Source organism: Portunus trituberculatus, chromosome 43 (genome assembly GCF_017591435.1).
Source record: "Portunus trituberculatus isolate SZX2019 chromosome 43, ASM1759143v1, whole genome shotgun sequence".
Classification (NCBI taxonomy): domain Eukaryota; kingdom Metazoa; phylum Arthropoda; class Malacostraca; order Decapoda; family Portunidae; genus Portunus; species Portunus trituberculatus.
Genome location: NC_059297.1, coordinates 12,671,585 through 12,689,410, shown reverse-complemented (window position 1 = coordinate 12,689,410; position 17,826 = coordinate 12,671,585). Strand labels below are relative to the sequence as shown.

At 38.7% G+C, this 17,826-nt stretch overlaps 1 protein-coding gene across 9 annotated transcripts in view; it reads left to right on the top strand.

Annotated features, from left to right (window-relative positions):
• Window positions 1-17,826, top strand: part of LOC123518117 (peroxisomal trans-2-enoyl-CoA reductase-like) — a 52,341-nt gene that overhangs the window by 5,924 nt on the left and 28,591 nt on the right. For 3 of the 9 annotated variants that reach the window (XM_045278744.1, XM_045278743.1, XM_045278740.1), the window contains exons 2-3: window positions 13,847-13,954; window positions 17,549-17,672. In XM_045278744.1, coding sequence (XP_045134679.1) covers window positions 13,852-13,954; window positions 17,549-17,672 — 227 coding nt within the window. In that variant the 5' untranslated portion in view covers window positions 13,847-13,851. The remainder of the gene's footprint in view (window positions 1-13,846; window positions 13,955-17,548; window positions 17,673-17,826) is intronic. The other 6 variants (XM_045278742.1, XM_045278741.1, XM_045278747.1 and 3 more) reach the window with 3 other exon arrangements.

Genomic DNA, 17,826 nt, shown 5'->3' with positions numbered 1-17,826 from the left:
ATGCAAGGTGTGCTAGGGCAAAGGAGAAAAGAGATGGAGCATGGAAAAGGTGGAGGAGAAATAGAAATCCAGTAAATAAGGAAAACTTCAAGGCAGCGAGAAATGAATATGTTAAGGTGAGGAAGGATGAGGAAAGGAACTATGAAAAGGACATTGTCGAAAAATGTAAGGAGCAACCAAAATTGTTCTACAGATTCATAAATGGAAAAATTAGGCAAAAAGAAACAATAGAAAGGTTAAAAGGAGAGAATGGGATGGTGGAAGACCCAAAATGTATGGCAGAACTATTAAATAATAAATTCCAGGAGGTCTTTACTAAGGAATCCAAATTTGAAAGGCCACAGGGTAATAGAGAGACAATCTATATGAAAGAGATTAAAGTAACCAAGCTTGAAATAAAAGAGTTAATGAAGGAACTGGATGAAGAGAAGGCAATGGGACCAGATGAAGTCTCAGGCAGAATACTGAAAGAATGTAGGGAAGAACTAGCAAGTCCTATATACAACATCATAAAATGCTCAATAGAAAATGGAACAGTACCAGTAGAATGGAAAAGAGCTGAGGTGGTTCCCATATATAAGAGCGGAAGGAAGGAAGAACCTTTAAATTACAGACCGGTATCACTAACTAGTGTAATATGCAAGATGTGTGAAAGAATAATAAAGAAACAATGGATTGAGTTCCTTGAAGACAACAAATTAATATCAAATAGCCAATTTGGTTTTAGAAAAGACGGTCGTGTGTAACTAATTTATTGAGTTTCTATTCTAGAATAGTTGATAGAGTACAAGAGAGAGAGAGGATGGGTTGACTGTATTTAGTTGGATTTAAAAAAGGCGTTTGACAAAGTGCCACATGCAAGATTACTGTGGAAGTTAGAGGAGAAGGGTGGCTTAAAAGGAAGCACATTGAGATGGATGGAAAATTATTTGAGGGGGAGAGAAATAAGGACAGTAGTTAAAGATATGAAGTCCAAGTGGAGAGCAGTAGAAAGCGGAGTGCCACAGGGGTCAGTATTGGCACCAATACTTTTCCTCATTTATATTAACGACATGCCAGAAGGAGTGAACAGCTACATAAATCTGTTTGCAGATGATACGAAACTGTGCAGAATTATAAAGCAAAAATTGTGAAATACTGCAAGAAGACCTAAATAAGATCTGGGAATGGAGTAAAAAGTGGGAAATGGAATTCAATGTGAACAAAAGCCATGTCATGGAAATGGGAAAGAGTGAAAGACGACCCGTGGGAATCTATAAGATGGGAGATGGAGTAGAACTGGAGAAAGTAAAAAAGGAAAAGGACTTAGGAGTGATGATGGAAGAAAACAATCAACCGGTAAGCCATATTGATAGAAGAAATTTATAAGTACTATAATAAGACCCAGATTGGAATATGCAGGAGTAGTGTGGATCCCTCATAAAAAGAAACACAAGGAAGCTGGAGAGACTACAAAAATTGGCTATAAGAATGGTGTCAGAATTTGAAGGGATGACATATGAGGAGAGACTAATGACTATGGATCTACCAACCCTGGAACAGAGAAGGGAGAGAGGGGATCTGATACAAGTTTATAAATTGATTAATGGAATCGATCAAGTGGATAATGAGAAACTGATCCTGAGAGAAGAATATGACATTCAAAGCACAAGATCGCATAGTAAAAAACTGAAGAAGGGAAGATGTCTGAGAGATGTTAAAAAATATAGTTTCCCGCAAAGATGTGTTGAGACTTGGAACAGTTTGAGTGAGAATGTGGTGTCAGCAAAGAGTGTGCATAGCTTTAAAGAAAAACTGGATAAGTGTAGATATGGAGACGGGGCCACACGAGCATAAAGCCCAGGCCCTGTAAAACTACAACTAGGTAAATACACACGATTGGACTTAATATTTACAAAAGAACCGGAGATACTCGGTAACTTGGAATATGAGAGTCCACTTGGTAAAAGTGATCATGTACTTGAATTCAGGCTGAAAGAAGGATTGGAAGAAATTTTGAATGAAGACTAAAAATAGAAGGTACAATTACAGTAAAACTAACTTTGCAGAATTAAGGAAATACTTTGAACAGGCAGGCTGGACTGAATTTTATATATCGGAGAAAATTAAAGGTAAGTGGAGTATTTTAATGAAGGAATAAGGAAACATTTGCCAATTAAGAAAATAGAAAAGCCTTAGACACAAAGAGTGGTTCAACAGAAGATATGAGTTAGCAAGGATGGAAAAAGTAAAAGCCTGGAATAGGTGGAGAAGAAATATAAGACCAAATCATTGGTTAGACTATGCCCGGAAAAGAAATGAGTATGTCAAGATTCAGAGAATGGAACAGAAAAACTACAAGAAGGATATAGTGGGTAAATGTAAAGACCAGGCAAAATTGCTTTACAGATATGTAAATGGCAAGCTGAAAAACAAAGGAGAAATAAGGAAACTAAAATACAATAATGAAATATACAAAGACCCAGAAGATGTGGTGGAAGTGATGAACAACTGCTTCCAGTCAGTCTTCACCAGAGAAAGTGACTTCCAATGTCAAACTCCAGTGGAATTAATTGATGGTGTTCGTGAAGTACAAGTATCAGTAGAAGAAGGAAGGAAAATAATGAAAGAACAAGATGTAAGAAAAGCCTCATGTCCCAATGGAGTGTCAAACTGGATTGTAAAGAAATGCAGTCACCAGTTAGCAGATAAAGTCCATAGCATCATTATGAGTTTCTCAACAGAGGGTAAAGTACCAACAGAATGGAAAAGAAGGAGAAAGTTATGTTGACAGATAGACAGTATGGATTCAGAAGAGGAAGATCATGTATCACACATTTAATAAGCTACTCAAGAGTGATTTTGACATTGTGCAAGAAAGAGATGGCTGGGTGGAGTGCATATACCTAGATCTAAAGAAGACATTTGACAAAGTTCCACACAAAAGGTTACTATGGAAACTTGAACAAAGTGGAGGACTTATGAAATGGATGGCTGACTTTCTAAAAGACAGAGAAGTGAAAACAATTATAAGTGATAAAAAATCGGCCTGGAAAAGAGTCTTAAGTGGATTTCTGCAGGGGTCGGTATTAGCACCAATAATGTTTGAGGTATATATCAATGATATACCAGAAAATATAGACAGTTACATCAGTCTGTTTGCAGATGATGGTAAATTGATGAGGACAGGTGAATAGAAAAGAAGATTGTGAGGCGCTAAAAGACTTGGAGAAAATAGCGGAATGGTCACTCACATAAGACATGGAATTTAATGCAAAAAAGTGCAGCATATTAGAATTTGGAATGAGCAAAAGAAGGCTGAAGGGAGTTTACTCAATGGGGAATGAAGAAATTAAGAAGAAGTCTGAAGAAAAAGAGCTAGGAGTAACCAGTGTGGATAACTTGTCACCAGAAAAGCACATAAATAGAATTACAGGAAATGCATGTGAACTTTTGAGAAATATAAAGGTGGCATTCACTTACATAGACAATGATATGATAAAAATTTAAAGAATACTACTAACGACTCTAATGCGCCCAAAATTAGAATATGCAGCTACAGTATGGTCACTGAACAAAAAGAAACACATAAGGAAACTAGAGGGAATACAGAGGGCAGCAACAAAGCTTCCCCAAGTTTAAGTGAGCAGTCATATGAAGAAAGGTCTGAGACAACAGTGACACAAGAAGACATGGAAAGAAATTAAGAGAAGACAACTGTAGGAGAGATATCAAGAAGTTCAGCTTTCCACAAAGATGTGTAGAGGTGTGGAACCAGGGTCAGCCCAAGCCTCCATGGGGCCCTAAGCGAAATTGTATTTCGGGGCCCCCTAAGTAAATAAACAGGTAGACAATGTTCTTACTGTAAATGTGTCATATTTAATTATTTTTGGTTTAAATAAACGTGCAACGGCAATGTGGAACAATAAATTGTAATGCAAGATCAATAAAAACAAATAACACTTCCAAATTTCAACTTTATTAGCTCACAAAAATAATTATAAATTCAATTGTACAAAGACAAAGAATAAAATAAAATAATGAATAAATACCACACAAATATTTAATTATATAAATGAACAGAGCTACCGTACTGTACCTAAAATAAAGTAACACAAATGGTTTGTTTCACCCACTCTTGGTGTCCTTAGTGGTCACGCGGATTAAGGCGCCGCATTCTGCCACAATGGTGGTAGATTGCAGGGCATCATTTCGAACCCCACTAATGACATCTAGCAGCTATATGACCTTTGTTGCCTAGCAGCAAGACAAATTACCTCATTGGATGGGGGCTCCCTTGTGATGACTCAATTTGGTGATTATTTAATCCTTTAATCACCCACTCTTAAAACCTGTGCTTCCTGGCTTTTCTGGAGGCAAAGTAATTTATGACATCTGAATAAGAAATCTGATGGTTAACTTTGCTGTTGATACTTATCACTGCCTGTCCACTAAGCCTTTCTTGTGCCATGGAAGATCTCAAGTAATTCTTTATCAGTTTGAGCTTGGAAAAGCTCCTCTCCGCAGATGCTACCCAAAGATTTGGGTACAACTCACAGATCTCGTTTTGAGAGAGGTAAGTCAGCAGTTCAAACGGGGTCATCTGCGCTTCAGGAAGTTCTGGAATGTTCTCCATCTCTGTAACCAGTGCACTCCCACCAATATCTGACTGTTCTCCGAAAGTTAGTTTGTCACTAAGAAGCTGACACTGGTTCTTCCTTGTCTGTGCATCAAGCTGCCCAAAGTTAGAAAGCACTCAAAAAATGCTCCTGACCTCACCTAGGGACTGAAAGCGGTCCTCCAAAGACTGGATGGTACAGTCTACCACAGCATTAAAAAAAGAGACTTCCAGCCTCTTCATTGGATCAGTTTCAGGCTCATCAGGCAACTCGTAGGCAAAGTGCCTTTTTGTAGTTCGCAGTCTCTTCTGTTTCAGTACAGTTTCAGTGTTCATTTCCTCACATTTCTCTCTTGCTGAGGTCTGTGCATCTTTAAAACCAGTTGCTCTGTAACGGATTAAATTTGCTTTTATTTTTTTAATGATACCTACAGCAACCTCTAGCTGCATGTTTACCGACTGGAGTAGCTTGCTTGTTGTGTTAATCTGGGAGAGAATGTCGTACAAATCTCTTGATAAACATTAGTCTACCAAAGCAAGTAATTAAACAAACATACCTTTATCTCGACATTTTTTCTCCTCTTCCTCTTTTTCCTTTTTCTTTTCTCTGCCCCTGAGGGATATGTTTTTTTTTGTGACATCGTTAGCCTGACAACCTATGTTAAGGATGCACAGGATACACTGCATGTCGGGAACCATCAGTTGCACGTGTTTGTTGTTGTTTTTCTGGGCAGGAAGCGACGGTGCAACGAAGCCTTATAGTCCGGTGGCTTAGTGAAAAAAACATGACACGTTAGATTAAAGCAACAAACTTTGCCCACTGGTTGTTTGGGTCCCATAGAAGAATATTAGAGGGTGGTGCCCGATCTGCAATACCCAGGAAAAAAATGGCCGCGTGAAGAGCATTTATGATCCCATATAAATACTACTTGATTGGATTTAAGGATGATTTAGCACAATCTATGGGTGATTTAGGTACAAAGAACCACATAACATTACTTATAATATATTTTTACAGCTCCATATTGTCTCCATATCTTTGATCATATAGAAATAACTATTTATACATGGACGAAAAATAACAAATAGGCTACAATATATTTTTTATTGCTCTTGGGGGCCCCTTTGTGGCCTCGAGCCCCTAAGCCACCGCTTACTTTGCTTATGCGTTGGGCCGGCCCTGTGTGGAACTGTTTAGATTAGAGAGTCGTTGAAGCAAGGACAATCAACAGGTTCAAAGAAATGTTGGATTTGCATAGATATGGATATGGGAAAGCATGAGCATAACTCTTTTCCTGTATGTTACAACTAGGTAAATATAAAACAAGAAATTTGGAGAAAGGAACATGAGGATGAAAATGTGAATTTCAGAAAGATAGTGGAGGGGCAAGTGAAAGTGAATGATAACCTTTTAGCCAAGTAGGCTGTCAAACTGATTAGGCAGCAGGAAAATTTTGTGAGAGATACAGCGGATAAAAAAAAACAAAGCAGTTAAAGTATTTGGTCTGAAGGAGGAGTGTGTAGTGCAAAAAACTGAAAGAGCAAAGAAGGAAAGGAAGTGTGTGGAAAAACAGGTGGAGACAATGCAAGAGGACAAGGAGTTGACAGAGGAGGTTGAAGAAATATATAGATTGGGTAGGTATTTTGAGGATAGACAACTTCCCTTAAAAGTAAGGTTTAAGTCTCAATAGGCAGCTGAGGCAACTAGAGATAAGGCCTGGAAATTGGGAAGAGTGGAGGAGTACAAACAGATGTCAATTAAAAAAGATAGGACCAGGGAAGAGAGAGCCAAAATAAATGAGTTAAGAAGAGAAGCAAGTAAGAAAAAAACAAGGAGAAATCAGAGGTGGAGAAAAATAAGTATTTTTGGAAGGTCATGGACATGAGACTGAGGAAGTGGTACATGAGAGAGTAGGCTGTTGAGGGGGAAAATAAAAAATTGCTTTCACAAACAAATGGTTTAGTGTCAGCAAAGTTTGAATTAAGTGATTATTTATAAGAAGAAAAACCAGATATTATGGGGGTTGTTGAAACTAAACTGGAGAGTGATGTAAAGGTCTTAGAGATTGGTGATGGAAAATACAGAAAATGGCTAAGATAAACAGAAAACAAGCAAGGTGGAGATGTGATGCTCTTAGTGAAGAAGAACTAACAGTAGAGTCGACTACATGTGGGGAAAGCAATGCTAAGGTGCTCAAACTTCAAAGGGAAGTTAAAGAGGAACCTGAGAAGATGCCTCAGTATTATCGTGACCTATGGTCCTCCAAAAATTAGAAAGCACAAAAGACAAGTCTATTTAAAGGGACCGTCCGGTTGGGTTTTCAAAAATGAAAAATAAAGAGGTATGTGGGTAATTTTTTTTTTTCACTGATATATGACTATTACACAATGTTATGTAGTAGTTACAAGCAAATTGAACCATAAATAACTGCATGAAAAATTAAAAACATTATTTTAAAAGAACATTTTCCCTATAAACTTTGTCACCAGAGGGCAGATTTAAATTTTGCCAGTATAAATATGAAGTATGTGGTATAACAAAACTTTCCATCTCATAGAATTTTTTATTTTTTATTTTGATAGCCATTATGAATGTTTTTAATTTTTTTGGTTTTTTTTTTTTTATAAAATTACATTGCAGCATAGAATTTTTTTTATTTCCAAATTCAATGAGATGAAAATGTAGCAGTTTCATTGAGCTTCAAAATTATACCTCAAAATTGAAAATCCTTTGAGAAATGTGAGAGAAGATACAATTTGAATGATTAAAAAGTGAAAACTGAGAAAAAGGCAAAAAACTCCAGAGATGTCATTTTGGTCCTCTATGACCCAGTACATTTACTATTTGGGTTGGATATTTTGTACTCATACACCACCATGTGCATCATATATGCTTTTTAGGCATGTTTAGAATATTCTGTAAGACTCATATGGCACCTGGTCCCCCCTACAATGACTGTAGGTATTAGTCGCTCGAAGGCGAGGGTGTTTCCCACCTGTGCATGGTCAGCACAACTTGTAATTTCTCCTTGCATTGTTTGTTTAGACATCATAAGGCAAAAAAGCAGGTAAAATAGGCTAGATTGTGGCTTGCAAGGCACGAAACGACGGGCGAGATACTCAATACTACATCATCCTCCCATCGCAGTTACATGGACACTGAAATGGAAGGGGAGAGTGTGTGTTCCTGTGTACTGAGTTGCCAGCGCCCGCCTTTCCTTACCAAAGAAACCACTTTTCATGGCTTTTTCCGTGCTTATTATCATTATTTATGGAACAGAGAGCGAGGGGGGGAGGAAAGCCCCGGGCTGCGGTGGGCATGGCAGGGATTCTTTAAAGTTTATTAAAATACCCCGCATATTTTAGCGTATTTCCCCAAAATGCTCCATCACTGTGTTGCCATATGTTTGGGGATTTTCAATATTTTTCAGATTTTTTGGTACCATGGCCACCAGACGGTCCCCTTAAGTTAAATGGAGGAAGTGAGGGTTCATCAGTAATGGGAGACTTTAACTATAAGGAGGTTTCTTGGAAAAATTGGACTACTGAAGGCAGTAAGGCATCACGGAAAAACCATCTATTGGAGTTGGCCATTGAGAACATCTTCACACAATGGGTCCGAGAACACACAAGATTCAGGGCAAATGAGTTACCATAAGACTTGACCTGATATCTATAAAAGAACATGCAATTATTGAGGACTTGAATTATAAAAGCCCAGTAGGAAAAAAATTATCATGTCCTGATACAGTTTTCATGAATAGATAAAAGTAAAAGCAAGAGGAATAAAGACCACAGGAATGAGTGGTTAAATCATAGCAAGGCCAACTTTGGAGAGCTTAGGAGCTTCTTTGAGGGAGTGGAGGCAGATGACTTTGAAGTTAAGTGAGCCACCTTCTTGAAAATATACAAGAAGGGAGTAAAGAAATGGGTACCCTACACTTTTTCTGATTGGGGCAGAGGAAACTTGGTAATATTCAGTGCCTCAAAAATTCAATTCCTCTATCTATCAACTCGACACATGCTTCGAGACAACTATCCCCTCTTCCTCAATGACACTCAACTGTCTCAGTCTTATACATTAAACATCCTTGGCCTGTCCTTTTCCTTATACACTCAACCCTTTCCTATTGTGTCTAATTGGTCCATCTATCACTGCATGATAGCCAAAATCACAATAGCTGAAGGTAATAATTCAAATTGACACTAGGACCTCCAAGCTGTCATTTTTTATCACTTCTTTGCCCAATTTTTATGCCACATAATAGTACAGAAATGAAGAAATAATACAGTATAAAAATCTTAATCAAGAATCATAACAATGTGCATTGTACCATTCAATTTAGTGTATTTAATGCCATAAAGGACACACAACTATATAAGATGTACACCCATTTTAACAAGTCAAACTCAGGAAAAAAAAGGTTTTAGTGTGTTTAAGCATATACTGTTCTAAGCACTCTAGCAGGACATTACACAAGGAGAAAACATTTATCTTTCCTTGTGCTCTTTAGTTGGCCTTCAAATGTCATGTGAAATCCTTCATTTCATATTTAGATCTTGAATCCACTCATTTGTCTTCTTTTTTTCCATCAATGTCTGCCAAAACTGGGTGCATCTTATGATATGAGCCCATGTGTCTTATGAGCTATCAAATAGGTAGTTTGACTAGATTCCAGCTGGTGAACATGTGCACCTTTCCCTCACCCAACACACATGCTGCTGCCTCCCTGTCCCCTCTGCTTTATCATTGCATTGTGGCTTTCACTAGCCAGAAACTGTTGTGGGTTATCCCAGAAATTCTAAGTGTCAAAAAGGTCAATTTAGAAATTAAGGAAAAAGTTATTAAGTTACTGAAAAGGCCCAAAACAAAACAAACCTCTCCCATCTCCTCCATCCACATTTATGCCACGTGGAAGGAATGGTGTTGTAAGCAAACTTTTCACGGTTTTCTGCAGTCTATGTTCTTCTATTTCCTCCTCTCTCCTGCTTAAAACTTCATTTCTTCAATGAATAATGTCTGGAACATCTAGTACAGGGTCATCAATGAGCTCTTGTGCAACACTAGGATGAATACGGTATAAATAAGTTATAATGTGGTACCTTAATCTTGGGGCCTCTCTGACCATATATAATTTTTCCCATTGATTCTTCAGTTCACAACATGCAATTTTGCAATATGTGTGTGTTTTTGCCACCCATAAAGGTGTGCTGTTGTCTAAAAATGCTGCAGTGCTTTTTTCATCATGTTCCTAAGCTATGTTTTGCCATACCCTAAATATGGTACAGAAAAATCTCAGTTCACAACTATAATTCTTTCCTAAATCCTGTTCGTCACCAGATTTGTTCATCCCCTGAATCAATTTTTCCCATAAGAATGTCTTGAAATACCATTAATCCGTTCCAGACCAAAAAAAAAATCATACTTTTGTCCATAAAACTCATTCACAATAGACCTTTAATGTATGCATGACATGAACAAAATAATTATAGAAAGCCTAAATTGTTTTACTTAACTAAATGCTATCAAAATGATAATAAAATGAATAAAAAAGAAAAGGTTATTTACTTGAGAGACTGGACATTGATGGCATAATGGAATGGAGGAGAGGAGGATTGGGAGGAAGACAGACAAGATCCGAGAAGACAGTCATGAGAGAGGACTTTGGATGTGCGCAGCGTGCCAGAGCTACACAACAGCTGTGTAGTGTCACAAGTCAGTGCCGCTATGTGGGGCCCCGTTATAGTGAACATCGGCGTGGGAAACATAGTAAGATTGCCAGTCTTCGTCTCTGCCTTGGAAGACCCTTGCCTGCTGGGGATTGACTTCCTCATGCGTGTGGGAGCAAGTTTGGACTTCCAAGAAGGGAAGTTAAAGGTACGTGGCCAGGAAGTTCCTTTGATCCTTGGAGTGATGCTCAGTGTGAGAGGAGCGGGCAGTGGGGCGGTGTTCCTTGCCAGGTGAACGAGGAAACAGCTGCGATGGATGTGCCACAATCTGCAGTACCTGCCTGCTGGCAAGTCGTTTAAATGTGTTCGTCCCCCGAAATATCGTTCGTCCCCTGGGTCGATATATTGGCAAATTTTTTGGTTGTCTCCCGAATTGTTCGTCCTTAGAGACGTTTGTCAAGTGAGGTTTTACTGTATACCTTTAGAATTGAAAAAAAAAAGAACCTTCTCAGGGTGGCCACTGTCCATTTGCAAACATTGTTAGATCTCTGTGGTGCAAAATTTTTTTATCCCTAGGATAGGTTTGTTATTGTTTGGGTGATAAAAAGACAGTCTCATTATTAGACTGCTTTCTAAGTTGTTGTTGTAATAGTAATAGTAGTATTAATTGTAGTAGTAGTAGTAGTAGTAGTAATTATGGTAGTAGTAGTAGTAGTAGCAGCAGCAGCAGCAGCAGCAGCAGCAGCAGCAGCAGCAGCAGCAGCAGCAGCAGCAGCAGCAGAGGCAGCAGCAGCTGTAGCTGCTGCTGGAAGAGAGCCAACATAATACCGATATTTAAAGGAGGAAAGACAACTGAACCGCTAAACTACAGACCAGTGTCACTTGCAAGTGTCGTAGAGAAATTATGTGAAATAATTATCAAAGATAAATGGGTTAAATTTCTAGAAGAGGAGCAAGTCATATCGAACAGACAATTTGGGTTCAGGACAGGGCGATCATGTGTATCAAACTTATTAAGCTTCTACTCGAGAGTTATTGCAGGACTTGAAAACAGAGATGGATGGGTAGACACAGTATACCTAGACATTAAAAAAGGCTTTTGATAAAGTCCCCCCACGGAAGACTTCTTTGGAAACTAGAGAACATAAGAGGACTGCGTGGAACCTTGCTCGAATGGACAAAAGATTACTTGATGGATAGGGAAATGAGTACTGTGATCAGAGATACATACTCATCTTGGGGTAAAGTACTAGCAGAGTGCCACAAGGGTCAGTGTTAGCCCCCATAATGTCTCAAGTTTATGTAAACAACATTCACATTGGGATAAACAGTTATATAAATTTATTCGCTAATGATGCAAAGTTGCTAAGAGTTATCAAAACCAGAAAGAACTGTCTGCTGTTGCAGGAAGATTTAAACAAGATTTATGAATGGAGGAAGAAGTGGAAATTGGAGTTTAATGCCAAGAAATGCCACATAGTGGAACTAAGAAAGAGTAAGAGAAGACCAGTATGGAACTATTTGATGGGAGAGGAACAAATAATGAAGACTAAAGAGGAAAAAGATCTTGGAGTGATCATACAAGAAAATCTGAGCCCTGATAAACACATGAGCAAGATATTTGGACTATCACATAAGATGTTGACTAATAAAAGAGTGGCATTTCATTACATGGATAAAGATATGATGAAAAAAATCATCACAAGCATGATACGCCCAAGGCTGAAATTTGCAGCAGTGTTATGATCTCCGAGCTCTAAAAAGGATATAAGAAAATTGGAAAGGATACAGAAGATTGCTATAAAGATGGTGCCAGAATTAAAGGACCTCACATATGAAGAACGACTGAAGGAAATGGGACTGCCAACCTTACAAGATAGAAGAGAACGTGGGAACCTAATAACAATGTATATGATAGTAAATGATACTGAAAAAATAGACAAAGATGACCTGGTGCTCTTGATAGAAGAAGATGGAAGGACAAGAAGACATGAAAAGAAGATCAGGATGAGGCAGTGTGTGAAGGATATTGGAAAATACAGTTTTCCACACAGAACAGTGGAAAAATGGAATGCATTGGATAATGGAATTGTCACAGCACATAGTGTGCATAACTTTAAAGAAAAACTAGATAAATGGAGATATGGAGACAGGACACTATGAGCCCTGCTCGAACCCTGTACAATATAACTAGGTAAATACACACACACACACACACACACACATGTAGGGGGAGAGAGAGAGAGAGAGAGAGAGAGAAAGAGAGATTTGAATGAGTTTTTCCCTCATTTGAATTTCTTGGATAAACAAGGTTAATAAATTAATACACAGGAAGTTAAATCTCCTCCTCCTCCTCCTCCTTACCATCATCACCAAACACTTGTGAGCAGAGAGTGGAGAGTAGAGGGTGTGAGTGGAGAGCGGAGAGCACGATCAGAGAGCAAAGAGTGGAGAGCGGAAGCGGAGTATGGAGAGTGGAGAGTGCAAGTAGACAGGAAACATGAGTGCAGAAAAGAAAAAAGCGAGTGGAAGAGTGGACTCTGATTTTGAAGTGTTCGCTTCTTGCTGCTCTGCTCTTATTTCTAACTTGGCACTCGTGCTACTCCGCTCTTGATTTAGGAGTCCGCTCAGAGTGTAGGAGCAGAAACAGGAGCATTCTTGCCCACCTCTAAAAAAAAAATGAAAGATATCACTTTTGTTGGAAAAATTAATAGGAAAGCAGCTTCATCAAGTACAGGTAACTCTCGATTTATGCGATAGATGCGTTCCAAGAGGCATCGTGTATATCAAAATTCGCGTAAAACAAACCTGTAATTCTCATAAGAAACAATAGATAATAGGGGGGATGTGGGATGTGGTCCAAAAAGATTTGTACAAAATACTCTATTTATTTGGCTAAATTAACATGCTTTTATTATTTACCATTCTAAATACTAGAAGTGTATTTAAAGTAAAGGAAAAAGCAAGAAATAGTAAGAGAAAACAACAAAACAAAGAATACGTAAACACAACACTCACTGCGTCACTGCCTTCACCACTCACATCACAGTCATTCACCATCTTCCTCTGAGCTTTTCCACTATCAAAAATCCACATATCAAAAATAACCCCACAGTATAAAAGTAAACACTATTATAAAAATAAACGCAGGACGCCAATGTCTTCTCTCCTCACAGGCACTCGCCGTCACTGTCCACTCTCTGGCGCGCAGTTTGAAATTGCGTCTGGTGCTCAGTTTGCAAGTGCGGTTGGGCCAAATCGCGTATATGCAAACCGATCACATAAATTTAGTTAATTATAATGTTTTTTTGGTCATGTATTGGCAAAAAACTCATAAATTAAACTCGCGTAAATCAAGAGTTACCTGTAAGGAACTCTGTACATATGTATAAACTATATACTATATCAATATGATATGAAAGCAGATTTTTATATGTAAAACTTTTTTTTTTCTAAATCAGAAAAGACCCACTGAGGTTGTTATTTCTATATGTATTCTTAATCAATTAATATTTAGCAATTCTTAATGGCAACCCTAATATATGTATTTACTTACCTGCTTTTTCTTTGTTTCCTTAGCAGACATGTCTGTATTTCGCCCTGGTTTGTTTAAGGGAAAGGTGGCTCTTGTGACTGGGGGTGCCACGGGCATTGGCAGAGCCATCACTGAAGAACTACTGTCCTTAGGTAAGTGACTAATGATACAAGTGAGGGTTGGATCATGGAGTGTGAATAGAAGACTAACCTGAAGAAGCCCAATATGTTAATTATCTTCAGTCATGACCGACAAGTCTTCATTTACTAGAAGCTCCACACAACTTGTCAGTTGTCACAAATACCAGTTCACCAACACCATATCCAGAAGTGATACCAACCAGACAGTCACCATTTGTCCATCACTAGTATTATACTGACAGATCCCTCTTGATCCACATTCCAACCACAGTGGAGCCCAAACTTTAGCTCTATCCACCTCACAAATGGTTAGACTGTTCCCAACAGCTTTTTCCTTAATAACTTGCAGAGACCATCTGTGTGCACACCACAACCATTACAATTCCACTTCCATTCATATTTCCATTACATGACCTAATACAACAACCCCTCTTGTCCCCACCAAACACTTGTTTGGGACCTCAACTCCTTTAAATAAACAGCCATCCCCAATCAAACTCACTTTTGGACAGACAAAACACTTGTTGCCTAATATATAATACACATATACTATAGTTTATATTAACAAAATAACTCCACTTTTTTCAGTCTTATTAATTGCTTCAAGTAGTGCTTGAGGTGAAGACCTTTTTTAAGTCAGGTAGTTTGCCAACTACTTCTTGATGTCCACCCATTCTACGGTTGCTATGTCTTTCATTTCAATCATATCTTTTAAGCAAGCAATATTAATTCGTAGGTCCTTGTCATCCACTTTCGTTATAGATTATAATGAATTAACCAGGGTATGCTTGTTGCAAGACCAGTGTCTTCAAATATTCTTCTAGTATAACACCCAGTTTTGTATCAACCCAAAGAGTAGGTAATGTTCCATGAAGCCTTTTGAACCTCTTTTGGATTTGTTTTCAATCTCTGTGCACATATCTTGCAAGTATCGCCACTGAGTGTCATTGAAGAAGAGGGGATAGTTGTCTTGAAGGATGTGTCAAGTTGATGGATGAAGGAGTTGAGTTTTCTGAGGCATTGAACACTAAGTTTTCTCTACCCCAATCAGAAATCTTTGAATCAGAAGTCAGGCGTTCTGTGGTGTGCCTGCATGATCTGTTGACTTCCTGAAGGGTTGGTTGTCTCTGAAAAGACATTGAAAAATGTAGGGTGGTATCATCAGCATAAGAGTGGATAGGGCAAAAAGTTTGATTAAGATCATTAATGGATATTAGAAAGAGAGTGGGTGACAGTACAAAACCCTGAGGAACACCACTGATAATAGATTTAGGAGAAGAACAGTGGCTGTCTACCACAGCAGCAATAGAGTGGTCGGAAAGGAAATTTGAGATAAAGTTGCAGAGAGAAGGAGAGAAACTGTAGGAGGGCAGTTTTGAAATCAGAGGTTTGTGCCAGACTATATTAAAAGCTTTTGATATATCTAATGCAACAGCAAAAGTTTCACCAAAAATCTCTGAAAGAGGATGACCAAGAATCAGTAAGGATAACCAGAAGATCACCAGTAGAGCGGCCTTGATGGAAGCCTTACTGGCGATCAGATAGGACACAGTGAAGTGACAGATGTTTGAGAATCTTTCTATTGAGGATAGATTAAAAAACTTTATAATGTTGATCTTAAATTTATGAAGGGAGGGAGAGTGGAGCGGGAAATACGCTAGCTGGCAACCTGTGGAATGTAAACAAAGGGCACATTATTGTACCGCATACACAACAACATTTCCACAAGGCTTTTCATTTTATCCATTGCAGAGTCACGAGTTCAGGTGGTTCTTTTAGCTTGCAAGGAAGATATGATCTCACCAGCTTTCTGAATAGAGTCTGCTGACTTGAAAATGATAGACAGTAGGAGTCAAACCATGATGGGAAGCAATGCTATTAGTTTTCTCGCCTCTCTCGTGTCTGTGAATAATATCCAGCTTCACTTTGAGAGTAAGAGACTTCCTGGTCTTCTTAGCAACGCTGGGTGACATTGCAGGGTATTTTGGTGGCATGTAGAGCGAGGGAAGACGAGCTGCTGCTGACTCTGTTATTGTCTTGAACTAGGGGAAGTGAGTGGTGCGCGTTTTGTCCACGAGAGGCGCTGGTGTATTCAAAAGCATGTCAGCTTGCATGATACGGCGGGGCTTTCAAACATGGAAAAAATTACCTGGATAAAATTTCATTAAAGCGAGTTTGGTGTTCGTTAAACGAGCAGATGGTAGTAAAAGGAAACCTTCGTTGTAGCGAAATTTCATTGTGTGAACCTTCGTTAAGCAGGGGTTGCCTGTATGTATATTTGAAGGTTGCTGTTTTATATGTACAGTCAACTCTCGGCTATCACGACCGGCTATCGCATTTTATTGCTATCACGCACCCATGAAAAGCTGCTAAAATTTCATTATTGCGACCTCAGATGCCTGCTATCGCGCGCCCCGCCATGACGTCATGGAATATCTGAGCGCTCATTGGCCAAAACCGCCTTCCCTCCAAGATCAATTCGGCTATCGCGTTTTCGGCTATGGCGCTGTTATTTCGGTCCCAATTTGGCGCGATAGCTGAGGGTTAAGTGTACTCCATAAGTCAACCCCTAGTGTTTTGACAATAAAAGAGACCTTAAATATTCAACATATAGGCCGCAGTATCTGGTAATACCCGAGTGCACGAAAAAAAAACTTCATGACATGAAGTACAATGAATATACTACCACAACATGTGGCCATGTCATGCAATACTGTGTGTGTCCGCATCACTAGCTTCACCCTGCACAGTAGCATTAAAATGTCCGTTTTGATTGCGGAATCGCCATAACCTTTCATCGTTCCTCCTGATATTCTCTATATCAATCTCTATGCCAGTTTCTAGGTGCTGCACATACCACTTTATAACGGCAGTATCTAATGCAGCATATTTTCCACTCCTTTCATTTTTCCTAGGTGCACCTTTACCACTTTTACTTGATGATGCATCCTCACAGGTTCTCTTGAATGCCAGTGACCAAAGTGAAATAAAGTAGAATAGTCAAATATTGAAGCATGTGTCTTCAAACCTCCCTCTTGAAATACTTAGTCATAGGAAGGACAAACACAGAAAAAGGCAAGGAATCCTATAATTTACCTGAGAAATTGATTAATGATTGGGAATACTGCATTTGACAGGAAGAGGTGTTAGAAAGTAGGAAGTCTTGTGCAGCAAAGCTACAGTAGGAGGGGAGGCACACAATTAAAGAGAAAATAGTGGTGGAAGATGGCAAGAGATGCAACATTGTGGCAATGAGACAATGGCTGAAGATAGTGAAAGAAGAGTTGATAAGATATAATAGTCATACCACTTTAATCATATATTTTGGCTGTTTATTAGTATTGTTTAGATCACTTTTTTTTTTCTTTGTCACAAAATGTCAGTATCATCCTACAGCCCTTCTACCTTTGTAAAATCTGTGCCCCATACATCAGACTGCAGAGTTGTAATAGCTTTGAGGAAGAAGAAAAGACTGAAGAATGTCTAGATCATCATACAGTCCTTCAACCTTTACAGAATTTGTGCCATATAAGGGAGAGTCAGCTTAGCAAAAATTATTTTGAAGTGCCTTACCTACATCAGGATTTATTTATTTCCATATTCCAGACTGCAGAGTTGTAATAGCTTCAAGAAAGAAGGAAAGACTAAAGAATGCAGTTCAGGAGATGTGTCCAAACAGCAATAAATTAAAAGCCAAGGTGTGCAACATTAGGAATGAAAGCCAAGTGAAGTAAGTTCTTTTTATTTTTCTGTCTCTCAGTTTAAGTGATGTTTTACAATGGAATATTGGTCAGTGTATTCAAATACAATAGTGAAAAAAGAATGTGGTGACTCAGCAATCATACTATCGGGGCTGCCGTGGTACAGTGGAACCATGCGTGTTT